This window comes from Aquarana catesbeiana, linkage group LG02 (assembly GCF_042186555.1).
Source record: "Aquarana catesbeiana isolate 2022-GZ linkage group LG02, ASM4218655v1, whole genome shotgun sequence".
Classification (NCBI taxonomy): Eukaryota; Metazoa; Chordata; class Amphibia; order Anura; family Ranidae; genus Aquarana; species Aquarana catesbeiana.
In genome coordinates, this window is record NC_133325.1 from 593,308,603 (window position 1) to 593,323,416 (window position 14,814).

The following is a 14,814-nucleotide window of genomic DNA, read 5'->3' on the forward strand; positions in this document are numbered from 1 at the left end:
CACATGATCAGAAAATCGTCTGTAGCACCCTTTCAAAGCGATCATACGATAGTACACTGCTTTCAAGAGCCGATCACAACAGTTCATCTGAAATTATCCGAAGGGACAAACACAAACAATTTTCTCGTATGATACAAGATCATACACTTGTTTTTTAATCATTACAGTATTCATCCGAAAAAGATCAGAAGAGCAAGACTGTGCATGCTCGGAAACCAAATAATACATTACAATACAATACAACACATTACATCACTTCCAAAGTTGTATTCTGTTATACAAGAATTTTTGTAACTTTAGTAACCTCTTCATTTTCAATATGAGACTAGCATGCAAAAACAAAAACCGGATGATTATTCATCTGATATTCTCATTGTGTATATGAGGCTTAAGGTTTTATTTGGCTGTAACTGGGCACCATTGGTGGGGGACAAACAGAAAATTGGTGAGTGTAGGTTTCATTGCAATGCATGGATTATATATCTTTCTGTGCAAGTTTTCTGTCTCAGAGCTAAATTAAAAGAGCAGGATACTGCATGGTAAATACAACATGTGGAGGTTGATTTACTAAAGGCAAATAGGCTGTTCACTTTGCAAAGAAAGTTGCAGTTTGCAAGAGATGATGGAATGACAGCAGAGCTTTACCTTATTCACTAAGCTGTGGGGAAAATTACTTTGCAAAGAGGACAGTCTATTTGCCTTTAGTAAATCCCAAGATATATGGGCATAGAAAGAGTTCCCATCTATAAACCTCACAATGGCAAAACTAAGACAATTAAAGTGTTACACAAATTTTTTTCTTATATTGGATTGAAATGGGTGCAGCACAGTTGACTAAATGGTTAGCACTTCCGGCTAGCAGCACTAGGACCGTCAGTTAGATACCCAGCCACCGCACTACCTGCAGAGTGGTTTGCATGTTCTCCGTGTTCCCCCAAAGACCTGCTGGTAGGTTAATTGGCTCCTGTCTAAATTGGCTCTAGTATGTATAAATGTGAGTTAGGGACCTAAAACTGTAAGCTCCTTGAGGGCAGGGATTGTTGTGTAAAATATATAATATGCTGTGTAAATTGATGGAAGTACCTGTAATTAATAAATCAATAAAATAATAAATGCAGTCAATATTAATTCTCTGCAATTTTTATCTGCACGCATTTTTGATTTGTTAACAAAGTCAATTTTTTTATCCTAACCGTGGTATTAAAAAAAAGTTTTTACTTATGTCGGTGGTCCTGAGGATCTCTGACGTTATGTCTGCCCTCATTTAAATGGTTGCAAACAGATTTCAGGATTAGCTACAGCTGCTGCTGGGCTATGGGCCATGGTGCAGATGGAAACATCTGCCAGTATTCATGGTTTTTCATGCTGTGTCAATAGCTTTGAATCTTTAAATGTAGCTGGTGCAGGCTGATTTCCCGTATTTTATACCAAACTAGAAAGACTCGATCTTGGACATTTAAAAGTGCATAGAACCAATTTACTTCATTCTACCTTTGGATTTAACCAATTAAAGAGAATTTTTTCAGACTAAAAATCACTTGATGTTCTGCATGCCATTGGCAAAAACAAGCAAAAGAAAAAAATGCCCCATAAGTTGTCAGCTGTGGCTATGATCACATGCAACAATACTTTATGTGTTAAAACATAATATGTGCAACAAATATTTGGCTAGGTCAGGTCTTCTCTTCTGGGTGGCAATGTACACTATATGAATAGCTCACAAAATCTTCTTGAACAGGCCATTGTGCTTGTACAGTTATTTCACATTCATCTTGGCTTAGTTACAAAGACAGTTTCCTTTTTTAAGTAACCAGCTTTCTTTTTCTGTCCTTCTCTGGCATCCTGAACGTTGTGTGAGCCTCACATTGTGCACTGCTCAAGTGTCAGAAGAAGACACGCTGTGTACAAGGTGGAGCAGAACATAATGTTCTGTGTACATCTCTGCATGCGAGCTAAAGACTTGTCTTTTGCAAAGGAAGGATAAGTGATATGATTTGAGGATTTTAAGAATTCCAGGACAGGCTGAGCTTATATTGAGTCGACTGGCATGCTCGTGAAATAACTACAACTTAGTAGTAAAGTTTTAAAGTGTCTTAATGACATTTACTTAGAATACTATAGTATATTATCATCTTCTGTTTAAAGTCATTTTGATTTTCAGATAACAACTTATGACCTTAAGTACTGCTGTCACTGCTGCTCCAGTACACTTCAACTCACTCCACAACCATCTGTGTCTAATGCTCCTTCTGCTCCTTCAAATGTGGACTGAGAAGCAGCTGCTGGTTTTAGGGCATTATGATGATTGAGGGAGCAGTAACAAAACTACTTTTCTTTCTAGGCTTATTTTTGGTCCTCCTTTTAGGTTTCTCTCCTTGTTTTACATTACTACTAAATCGTTGAATTGTTATTTCTTACTTTGACTCTTGCAACTCCATCCTTGTTGGTTACCTCTACAGTAAACATACTACCCCTCCTGCGGTCTACCACAAATTCTGCTACCAGACTGATCCATCTTACCAATTGCTCAGTGTCCGCCAACCCTCTCTGGCTTCCATTTGCCCAATGAATAAAATTCAAAACACTAACAACAGCTTACCTGCTTGACCCCCTCTGTGGTGGGAGGCAAGCAATATATAAAGAAACAGAACTTCTATATTTGACAGCTTTCTGCTGTCAATTGTCCCTAGGAAAACAGTGGGTGCTGGCACCCACTGCATTCCTAGAAACAGCCACTGTCACTGGCACATTGGCTTACATGGCTGGGAATCCCTGGCCATGGTAATATTTAGTCAGTGATGTCACCACTATCCCCAAACCTTCCCCTATATAGCTGATGATGGCGAGCATTGCAATTGACAATAAAAGTACTTTTTGGGGATTTTTTTTTTTTTAAATAAAGGACTTAACCCTTTTGTGAGGGTATGTGGCCTGGCGTGGTTCAGGAGGAGGAACACATGGGATTTTGCCCATCCCTTTTCTGGCTAGCCAGGCTGCATACTTGGATTAAGGGTCTACTATGGATTTTTAAAGGGATCTCATACATTTTGTTTTCCCCTTTTAAATCCATACCAGACTCAAATGGTCTGATTTGGATTTTGGGGGGGCACTACACATTTTTTTTATTCTTTCTGTATTGGATAACAAAATCCCATGAGTTCTGGGCCATCTTGACTCAACATTCCATGAATAGGAGATTCTGCATCAAGTGGTGTGTCTTCAGAGTAAGATAGGGACATAGGGATTGATTTACTAAAGGTAAATAGACTGTGCCATTTGCAAGTGCAGTTGCTTCAGAGCTTAGTAAATGAGGTAAATCTTCATTTTGCAACAAATACCCAATCATGTGCAAGGAAAATTTAAAAAAAAAAGCATTTTTGTTTACACATGATTGGATGATGGAAGTCAGCAGAGCTTCTGCTCATTTACTAAGCTCTGGAGCAATTGCTCTTGCAGAGTGCAACTGCACATTACAAAATGCACAGTCTATTTGCCTTTAGTAAATCAACCCCATAGGAACAGAACCCGCTGGTTAAAGAGGTTGTAAACTTCAGAACCCCCCCCCTGCAAGACAAAGGCATAATGAGCTAGTATGCATTGCATACTAGCTCATTATTAAATTCTTACCTTAGAACAAAGCTGTTGCAGTGGCACCCGCATGCTGCTGATACGGTTGATCTATCCCAGAGTTTCTTTTGGGTTTGCACACTCCGTCATGCGCATGCGCCAGTAATGTCACTGGCTGCATGCAATGTAAATATCTCCTAAACTGTACACATTTAGGAGATATTTACATTACCTATAGGCTGGGCTTTTTTTCTCAAACAATAGGTGCTGGAACTTAACCACGGCCCCACAAAACCCCTCCCCCTACACACACCTTCCAAATCACATCAAATAGTGGGTGTGTTCAGTCAAATTTCACGAAAACGGTAGGAGGGTCTTAAAGGGGCATTAAATACCAGGATTGCATTACATACAGGGTGCAGAGCTGTCACTTGTAAACACAGCAACCAAACTTCTGTGTTCACAAGTGACTGTGGTGAGCAGGCACCAAAGGTCTGAGCCAGAGGTGGTGGAACTGAGTTCCACCAATTTCCCCCTGAAAAAAAGCCCTGCCTATAGGTAAGCCTTATTATAGGCTTACCTATAGGTAAATGTCTGCAGAGGAAGTTTACTTCCTCTAAAAGGAGAGAGTAGAGATAGTATTAGGGAAAGGTAAATGTTGAGAAGGGAAAGAATAGGTATCTCATTACACGTTTTTTCCCACTGTCAGCTTCTTGGAACAGTCCCCTATTGGCATGCAGATATCTACAGGGACTTTTGGGGAAAGCAGGGTGACCAAGCAATATAATTGCTGAGCTCCCACCAAGGGACATGCTCCTCTGACATTCTGTGGTCTCTAAAGGCTTGATATCTTATCATTGGATAGTGCCTTATGGATAAGCAGAACCCTCTTCTGTTTGAGAAAGTGTTTGACCTGCTGCATATGCAATGGTCCAATGCTGTAAATTGCCTTGGTTCTGTGAACATTTAACTTCTACAATATAACAAAGTTTAAGTATCGACAGTGTATGTTCACTGATTAGGCCTCACCTACATTCACATTTTGATACTAGTATATTATAACGCAGTGGTTCATGTACGTGTATTTTACAGTGTTTTGTACCTCCTTATTATACACATTAGCTCCTTACACTTTTTTTGCATTCAGTTCTTTATACCTTTCTATTGCATGCTATTTCACCCAAATTTTATGAATGTAACAGAATGCAATTTTTGCACATTGCTTTTTTCCCTTAGTAAACTTTACAATCACATTATAATATGTATTGGACTTGAAAACAATCTCAAACTATGAAGCTCTAATTCCACATTCAAAATCAACACCACTGTCCAATATACCCATTTAAGGAACGGAGACATAGGGGTTGCTTTACTAAAGAGAAATAGACTGTGCACTTATTAAGCTCTGGAGCAACTGCTCTTGCAGAGTGCAACTGCACTTTGTAAAGTGCACAGTCTATGCACCTTTAGAAAATCAACCGATAGCCCCCATACTAAAAATTGAATTAGTGAAAAACCTTCTTCGTCTTATATAGGATTTATATAGTGCCAACTATTTGTGCTGCACTTTACAATAAAAGGGAGACAGTACAGTTACAATACAATACAATAGGCTTAGGAGGGCCCTGCTCATGTGAGCTACAATCATATCACACGCTTGATATTTTGCTCAGCCAGCCACAATTTTTATAAACAAAGCTTTTTATCTGTAACCATCAGTGATTGTTAGACAGTTGTTTGATGGAATGTGAAGGGGTCTGTACATATTTCGTCAACACCCGTAGTGAGTTTTTGAAAGTAATTTTAAGTAATGATGAGTACTGATCTTTAAGTGGGTTTTAGGCCATAGATGTAAACATTATTATAGAGCACTGCACGTTTGTTTAAGACAGAAAACTGTCTTAAGAATTATATAAGCTAATATAAATATCAGTCCTATACTTGTGCTGTGTCCTCATATATACTTTCTATCCCTTTCAACTTTTTTCCTTTCTACACCTGACATCTTCAATATTTTGAAAAATGTAGAGCAAATGATAAGCTGAGTTATATGTTTCTGGCTGTAACTTTTATAGCTTTGCTCCATAGTTTATAATAGCTCTGTGTTTTTTTTCCTGTCGGAACTAATTGTTCTTTTTACCTCTCTAGAAATGTCATGATGGATATTGCCGAGAAAAGTCTCACAGAACATGAAATAATGACCCTCGGACGCTACTACAGTGTACGTGAGAAGCCAGAGGTTGATTTAGGCCTTCTGATGGCTGTAGCCCAAGAACAACTGAAGAAAAAATCATTTGAGAACTTCAGCAAACTCACTGATGCTTTTGTATATAATGACTGCGAAAGGTAAAAATTTGTCAGAGCTTATACATGTAGGGAGTCAGCAACCTTTGTCTCCCAAATAGGTTTTGAATTTTGAGTCAGCACCCTGTGTGTACTACAAAGTATGTTATTTGGTGAACATTCAAAAACACTGGAATCTTTTGGCATTTGTGTCTGTGTATATATGGTAGCTGAAGGCTACCATCTAAGCACTTCCCCGCTAGAGTAATTTTTTAGGCACATGTAAATATAATTTTTGAGTGCAGAGGCCTTGTAGAATAAAAAGAAGGTATTTGTAGTTGTTTTATGTAGCACAATATTTGCACAACTGTTTATAAAATCTACTGTATATTTTCAGAAAAAAACACTAAATTTTTGCGCACACAAGTACAATTTAATCCCCAATTTATTTTTACAAAATAAAAGATGAAATAGTGTCAAGTAAGATAGATAAGGTAGATATGAAGCCTTAGAACTGCATGTGCCTATGAAATAGTTAAAAAATACTGTACTTAAAATGATCAATATTTCATCCTATATTAAAGATATATTATATCTGACATTTATTACATTTACCAGAAACATATTGAATTAAATATGCTAATGTACCAGGAGTGTTAGTTAAATAATACAGAGATATACACCCACCTATTAAGTGTCATCTAGAGCAGTGGTTCTCAACCCTGTCCTCAAGTACCCCCAACAGGCCATGTTTTGGGAATTTCTCTTAGATAAAATAGCTGTCCAAAATACCAAGCCATTGACTCTGATTTAAAGTACCTGTGCAAGATAAAGAAAAACCTGCAAACATTGCCTGTTGGGGGTACTTGAGAACAAGGTTGAGAACCACTGATCTAGAGCACTGATATCTGCAATTTCCTAACAATGGTTTCACAGATGCTTCCTCAACTGTCTAAATCAGCCTTTCTCAACCAGGGTTCCTCCAGAGGTTGCTAGGAGTTCCTCGAGCAGTGTCAGATTGATCTCCCACCAACACTCACCACTAGGGATAAGGTTTGGGTTTGGATAGCAGTTGGGTTGCTTTTTGAGATTCATACCCCATAGATTTCACTAGGGTTCGTTTTTAAGTTCGTAATTTTCAAATGTAATGATGGGTTCAATAAATTCCCAACAAACAAAACCCAAACACATTTGCTCACCTCTACCCATCACTACTATAAGAGATAGACTTTTCCACAGACATCCAATGGTAGGTGTTGGAAGGCAACATGGTTTAATATCATATTTGTGGAGTTTTACTGCCTGGTTGACACAGCCCTTTTGGTTTAAGTTGGAATTTGTCATCTTGGAATGCCAGGCCAGCTGTTACTGAAGGATGACCTGGGTCAAATAGCGGTGATTCATGGACAAATACTCTCCCTAGTGGAGATTACAGCATGCTTCCTGGAGGATGGGCAGAAAAAGAATATACTTCCTGGTGATTAGGAAGGACTGCCTCCTACGGATTTTTCATTGGACAGAGGGCTAGAAAGGGTGTTTGTGTGGGTGGTGTCTGAGTGAGCTTTAAAAGTAGTGGCCAGTTAGAATTACCTCCTCTTTTCCATTGAGCTCAGCCGAGACAGCATCTTGAGGACGACCTTAGGTAACGTATTATATATGTTCTTTTGTTTTATATGCTTTATAATATTCTTGTAGTGTTTTATGGTAGCGTTTCTACTTTTTGTTAAATAAATGGCACCCTTGCTTATTTAAGCAGTGTGTTTATTTTATAACTAGCATTGTTGTTATACCATCACCATTAACCTTATCAGAGCTTTAATAGACTAGCTAACTATAGGAATAGACAGGACACTACGTATTTATAATAAATAGGGGTGATCCAAAACCACCCAATGTTTATTTCAATAGGGGACACTTCTACAGTGACCACAAATGCTAGAGGACCTTAAACTGGCCACCAATGTAAGGGGGTACTTTTCCACTGATCTCCAATTAAAGCAGGAATATCTCTACTAACAACCAATGTAAAATGCTCCTCCCCTACTGAGCATCATTGTAGAGAGCATTTCTCCACTGAGCATTACTGTAATGGGACATTTTTCTACTGACCTCCAATGTAAGGGAGCATTTCTCTACTGAGTGTTAGCATAAAGGAACGCTACAATTTTCATTGTCCGCGTTTCTTCTCTGTTCATTATTATTACTGTTCCTTTGCTTTATTATTATTAGTCTAAATAAGTTTGGGAGTATGGTGTGGATCCCTTCAATGTGCCTTGTCCTGCAGAAATAACAATTTTCAGCGGGGGTACAGTGATGTACCTTGACCTGCAGATATAATCGCTTTTAGTAGGGGTTCCCTGAGTCCTAAAAAAAAACTTCAAGGGTTTTTCATGACTTACCTAATTTTGCTAGTTCCCATTACAAGATATATTTTGCGCTGAGAAGTAAAAAGGGTTTTCAAAAGAGTTTTCCCTAGTCTACCCCTTTAACTCAGAACAAATAAGACCTCAGAGCCATGCTTACATGGAGCTAGCACGTATGACCTTATAAAAGGCGCTGCTTGGTTTACATCCTATTTTTTGGAATTCTTTCCCACTGTACCACCCATGCATTTTGACACCTTATAGGAAATAAGTGTCCTCTCTCTAGAGAATGGAGATCAGAGACACCCCCATTATTTATCTTTGGAGTCAACGCCACATGTTAAGGACTTGGGGAAATAAATGCCAATATGCTAGGTGTAAACCAATTCACAACTTCCGACATGCTGCACCTATCAGCTCCAGGTAAGCAAGCACCTGAATTCGGTATCCTACTAAAATATGGTACGCTGTCTCTTTAAATATATCAATATTGTAGTAAAGTGCTCTTGTGCATAAAAAATGTATCCATATGACTCAAAGTGCTCATGTGCGTGAAAAAAACTCATACAGACATTTGCAAATAATTGTACAAACCTGTGCAAATAATGAGTGTGTTCTAACACAAAATGCATTGGGCAGAGCCTATTTGTGAGGTCATCATGCATGCCGTTGGTCAAGCAACGATGCAGTTTTTATGTCTGATTCACTCTGCTACTTGTGAGTATTATACTATTTAATACATTGCACTTTTCTGGATGATATTGGGCAATGGAATTTGGTTTATTCTTTTCTAAATGACACAAGGAGCTTTGGCTGGAGACACTTGAAAGCCGTGAGGGCATTGAGAGCCATCTGGTAGGGAGCTAAGCTGTTGCTGCTGAGATCATAGAGATTTTTTATGCTTTTTAGCCTCTTATAATTTGGAGGTTAACAACTTTTGGTAAGCAGTTTGCACAGGTGGAGGTGGTGATACACATGAAGGTGCATGGCAGTTCTTAGAGACTTCACAAATCATATGGACTTTGGATTCCTTGGATCATATGGAATTGGATGGACTTTTATGTATTTGTTATGCACTTTTTCAAATTATTTGCACGTGAGTTTGTACAATTATTTGCAAATGTTTTTTCATACACATTAGCACTTTGGCGCATATGCATTTATTTTTTATGCACAAGAGCACTCTATTACAATATTGTTACATTTAAAGAGACTGCACACCTTATTATAGTAGTATATTGTATATATATATCCTGTATTCGGATGTTTTTGGAATAGTCTCCACAATCATTGTGACACAGAGAGGAGGTTGACCTTCCCACTGAGTACCTGAATTCAGTAACAGGGTTGCTTTTGTTTTGAGAAGGGGAGAGGTGTGGGCTAGGAGAACTTTATCTAGGAACCACACTTACTCTTTAAAGTACTTGTAAACAAGTAAGGGCAAACTACCTCTCCCCCTTTTCTTCCCTAGACCAAATATTTCTCCAACGTTAGAGAAGCCAGCAACTTCCTCCATCAGCAAGGATCTACACCACCTCTGGTGATTCTGCATTCCTCTTCACTGAGTCAATATATTACACACAACTTTTTCACTATAGGCCTCAATGGGGAAACCATCTTTTTGCTTGCTTGCTTGCTTGCTTGCTTGCTTGCAAGAAGAAGGCTTCTCCATTCTTCCCTATAATGAAAGGCTACAGTCCGCTGGCTTGGCTGAGAGAGGGGTATATTTGGGATGGGGGCTTCAACATTTTAGTACTTAGTATTAGTTTTTAGTTTTAGTACTGTTATTCTTTAGGTTTCAAATTTGACATTAAACTCAGATACCCCAACTCTTATCTGCATGAATGTGAAACAGAAGGCGGCCATACATGTACTGAATCCAGGGATAGTTAATTTGTTTTTAGCCCGTTTAACTGATAATTAGGATGTATACGGGCTGCTCCAAAATTTTATGTTTGGCAGATGACCTTTTACATGAAAAAGAAATTCTGCCTTTGCATATGGTTGTAATCTTGGTAGTTTGTTGCTATTGTTTGCTACATAAACAATATGGGGTTGATTTAATAAAGGCAAATAGACTGTGCACTTTGCAAATTACAGTTGCACTCTGCAAGAGCAGTTGCTCCAGAAATTAGTAAATGAGGGGAAGCTTTGCTGACTTCCATCATCCAATCATGTGCAAGCAAGAATGCGGTTTTTTATATATTCCTTGTATGTGATTGGGTATTCTTTGCAAAGTGAAGCTTTATCTCATTTACTAAGCGCTGGAGCAACTGCACAAAGTGCACAGTCTATTTGGCTTTAGTAAATCAACCCCTATGATCAGCATGGCGCATGGCCAAATCTGTTATACACCTAAGCTTAGGTTAGGTTACCTGGACCACGCATATGAGCCCACACATTACACATTTATTATATGTTGTCTACATACCTGACACACTCAACAATATAACACAATGCAGCTCAAGAAAGTAAATATTTGTTTAAAATCTGGGGACCTCAAAAACTGACTGTAGGAGCCCAATTAGGGTCTTGATTCACACGTTGCATATAGATGTACTAGAATGTACAGTATGTCTAGCCAGTCCTTGTTGTTATTGTATTTGGGCTTACATTTTGCACTTTGCAGTTATTTGATATCTGTATGTATGCTGTACGGTGTAGTTACTTTTTTATTTAATTTGTATGTTGTTAACAACAAAGGTTCATAGGTCCTACTTTTTCTTTCCTGTTTTATAGAAAAGGTTTGCTTCCATTCCAAGAAACTAAAACTATCTGCAAAGCCTTCAAACTACCATTAGATGATGACATTCTTCGAGTTTTATTGGAAAAGTAAGTAACATGGTTATATTTAAGACATGCTTGGATATGTGTCACTTGCATTAAATATTTCTATGTGAGTATGAGAAAACACACACACTTACATATTCTTTTAAGAATATAATTTTTCAGTTCAGCTATAGTACTTGCTTTCATACAGACTTAGCAAAAGACAAGTGAAAGCTGATATCAGCCTGCAGTGAAGGTGCTTAGGAGTAGGAACTCTTGTGCTTAGACAAAGTAGAGCGCTCAGGATGGGTGTCACCAGTATAGCAGGCAGTAGGCGGGCAGTGACACAGTTTGCATAGCTGCAGAATCTATTAAGTAACTTTCCCGATACTCAGCTTTGTAATTCAATAGGAATGGGTGGATAACAAGAATATATGCATTACTTTACAGCTTTTGGCAGGTAAACATCTGAAACACATCTATGTATTTCAGATGTGTATGTTGGCTGCTTGACTAGAGATGCCCTTTAAAATGATGACAGTAATATTAGCACATAATCAAGTGTATACTGTAATTTAAAAAAGTGTATCTTTTGTGATTGTTAAGTTGTGACCCTTATTTTACAAAATAATGTTGTTTTTACCTTGATAGATAGATAGATAGATAGATAGATAGATAGATAGATAGATAGATAGATAGATAGATAGATAGATACTTTATTGTCATTGTATTCAATACAACATTTCGTAAAACTCCTTCTCAACAGTAATAAATAGCACACAAAAATATAACACAGCCATATGTATACACCATTAACAATTATCCAAAACACATACCTTCTTGCCCATATAATACATTTTACCTAGGCATATACTTATAAGATAACCTATATTAAAAATCCCAAAAATTCAGGATAACATACTTTATATTTTATTCCCTTTCCAAACACCATTTCTATCAGCGATGGCAAGCCTTCACGTCAAACAACCTTTCCACCGAGGAAACTTCTTCCCTTGTTAACTCATTCTGTTACTTTCAAGGTCTTCTACAAATGCACGACCATGCTGACATCACCTGATGTGGTCTTTGCATAAACTTCATCATAGCTATTTTGAGCTAAATCCACCAACCTTTCTTATAGCACTTCCACAATCAGGACTCCTAGGATCAGTCTTGGTTATTAGTTTTACCTTAACTGTACCCTTTCAATAGAATTTAGTTCCCGGGGCGTGGCTTAGCAATGGCCGAGTGAGGACACACTTTTGGGAAGCTCCTGCTTTGCCCCTCTCTAACCTGTAATCTGGCGGTAATTACATGGTGGATACAAGGCATGCTATCGTCCAAAAGGTACAGGACTCGCTCAGCAACCAGCGGACCCAGGTCTTTAACCCCCCCGGGGTGGCATCAAGCGATATTTCAAAGACTCACAACAGATCTCTCCAGGCGCCATTGCAACGGCACCTCGTGTTCATCTGAGGCTGGAGGCGGACGGGCTGGATTTACTAACTTCTCCCTACACGTCGCTAACTCAGGAGTCGCTGTCGGCGACGCTGTCGGTACTCCGAGTAGAAATGGCAGGATCCTCACAACGCCTGAGTGGTATTCCAGATGACCTCCAGAGTATATTACAGGCCCTACCGACTAAAGCCGACATTGAGGCCTTGCCCTCACGGTCAGACATGGAATCCCTTATTCTGCGGGTGGAGGAGGCACAAACTCGGGACATTCAAGAACTGCGAACGGGGATTCAGGACCTCACAGAAAGGGTAGACAATGGCGATCGGTCAATCTCGTCACTTACACAGCGTGTCCTAGCATTGGAAAGTTTACAGGAATCTCAGGCCGCACAGACCATTGAGGTACAGCTACACATGGAGGACCTGGAAGACCGCAGCCTCCAGAACAATTTGCGGCTGCGGGGCATTCCAGAAGCAACAGGGTCGGAGGACTTGGCGGCCTCGGTCACAGCCATTTTCCAAAAAATCCTCGGTACCTCTCCACCACAACTGGAGTTGGATAGGATACACAGAACTCTTGGGCCCAGGTCGCAGGACCCGGAGAGGCCACGAGACGTGCTATGCAGGATGCATAGATACACACAGAAGGAGCTCATCCTTCGCAAGGCATGGGAGCAAGGCGAGGTTGAGTTTGATGGTGCCATAGTTAAGATACTACCAGATTTATCGAGAGCCACGTTGCAAAGGAGAGCCTTACTGAGACCGGCATTGGAACTGGCGAAACAACAAGGATGTACGTACCGCTGGGGATACCCTTTGGCGGTAACATTCCGCAACGGAACCTCCTCATTCACCATGCGCTCTCCTGCGGACTTACCTGCCTTATTTGAGTTCTTGGACACAGAACCGATTCAAGTACCGGATTGGCTAGCTTTTATTCCCAGGATGTCCACCCGAACGGGATCCAACACCCAAAGGAATCGCCAACTTCCCCGCCAACAGAGGTCCCGCTGGAGAAACCGTACAATTTCGGCTGAAGACTCAAGGGAAGTGTGACCAGACAGTGTACCAAAGGTTCAGGCATCAGTATATATTTAATGTTCTTTCACGTTACTCTGGTTGGGGTTTTTTTTTTACCCCTACATGGTTGACTGAGCCCCCCAAACCTCTAATGATTGTTCTGCAATACGTAGTCCACTATAGACTGTACAGAAGTAGCTGGAGGGATTGATTTGCAGCACGGGACCTCCCCCTCCCTCTTATGCATCGCTGTGGCTGGGCACATACTGCTTCACATCAAGGCGAGCACAGCACCATCAGCCCAGGGACTCTCTCCTCTTGTAACCTCAACGGATGCAGCAAATTCACGGGAAACTGGAGGTTGTGTGACGTAAGATCTTCATCGCATATATCCGGGGACGGGACTGCTTCTCGCCTATGCTGCGGATCATGTCCCCGGCACCGGGGAGAACTGAAGATAACATAGACCATGGGGAGCAGGAGAGAACACGGTCACTAATAACACAATGGACACCACAGACAGGGGGGACCTTGCAATGGAACTATGTCCTAAAGAAACGGAACTCTGAGACAATAACACTGCTCCAGAGAACAACAGGTGGCCATGCACCCTCACCTCTGACTTTATGAGGTACCCAAAGCTTGTATCGGAGGTAGTTGGTGAGTTGTGGGGAGCGGGGAGGATACCTCTGGATGATTTACACTGGACTTAAGCATGGGACAGGGAACGAACAGCTGAGAGGTATAGGTTCACTATCTATAGAGGGTTGGATGGGATATATCCCTGGGAGCTGCACTGGGAACAGGGAAGCAGAGAGGGGAGGGCGCTAGGTCACATGTGAAAACATAAGACTGGATAGAGCCTCTGCAATCATCCCCATATCCCTCAAGCCATCATGCAGACCTCCCCTCCTATATTCCTTCAGTATACAGATGGTATTTTAGTGGATAACGGAATTAAGGGGGCTCACAGGTTAAAGTTTATAGTTAGTAAATATGCAGAGATAGAAACTATACTGCTGTTATTATGCTTTTGCCTGATCGTAGGATTAATGCCTAGAGATAATATGTCTATGCACACATTACTTGATGTTCTAATTACCACCAAATATTATTTACACTTTAATTTGTACCTTGTGTACAGGAAAACTAGTTATTGCCTTATAATACATTATAATAAACCCGTCATCATAATCATTGAGTTATATGTAGTCATGAACAGGAATGGAGAGGGGTGACAGGTACACTCCTCGCTGGTTATTGCTTTACATAACCCCAATTAGGCCAACGCTCAATTACCAGACCTGTACTGGTGAGCATCACAGCACTATTGTGCGTACTTATTAGAATAATCA

At 40.0% G+C, this 14,814-nt stretch overlaps 1 protein-coding gene across 1 annotated transcript in view; it reads left to right on the forward strand.

Annotated features, from left to right (window-relative positions):
* Positions 1 to 14,814, forward strand: part of EFHC2 (EF-hand domain containing 2) — a 134,899-nt gene that overhangs the window by 99,778 nt on the left and 20,307 nt on the right. Inside the window, exons 12-13 of the mRNA XM_073616275.1 lie at positions 5,716 to 5,913; positions 10,953 to 11,045. Of these exons, the coding sequence (XP_073472376.1) occupies positions 5,716 to 5,913; positions 10,953 to 11,045 (291 nt within the window). The remainder of the gene's footprint in view (positions 1 to 5,715; positions 5,914 to 10,952; positions 11,046 to 14,814) is intronic.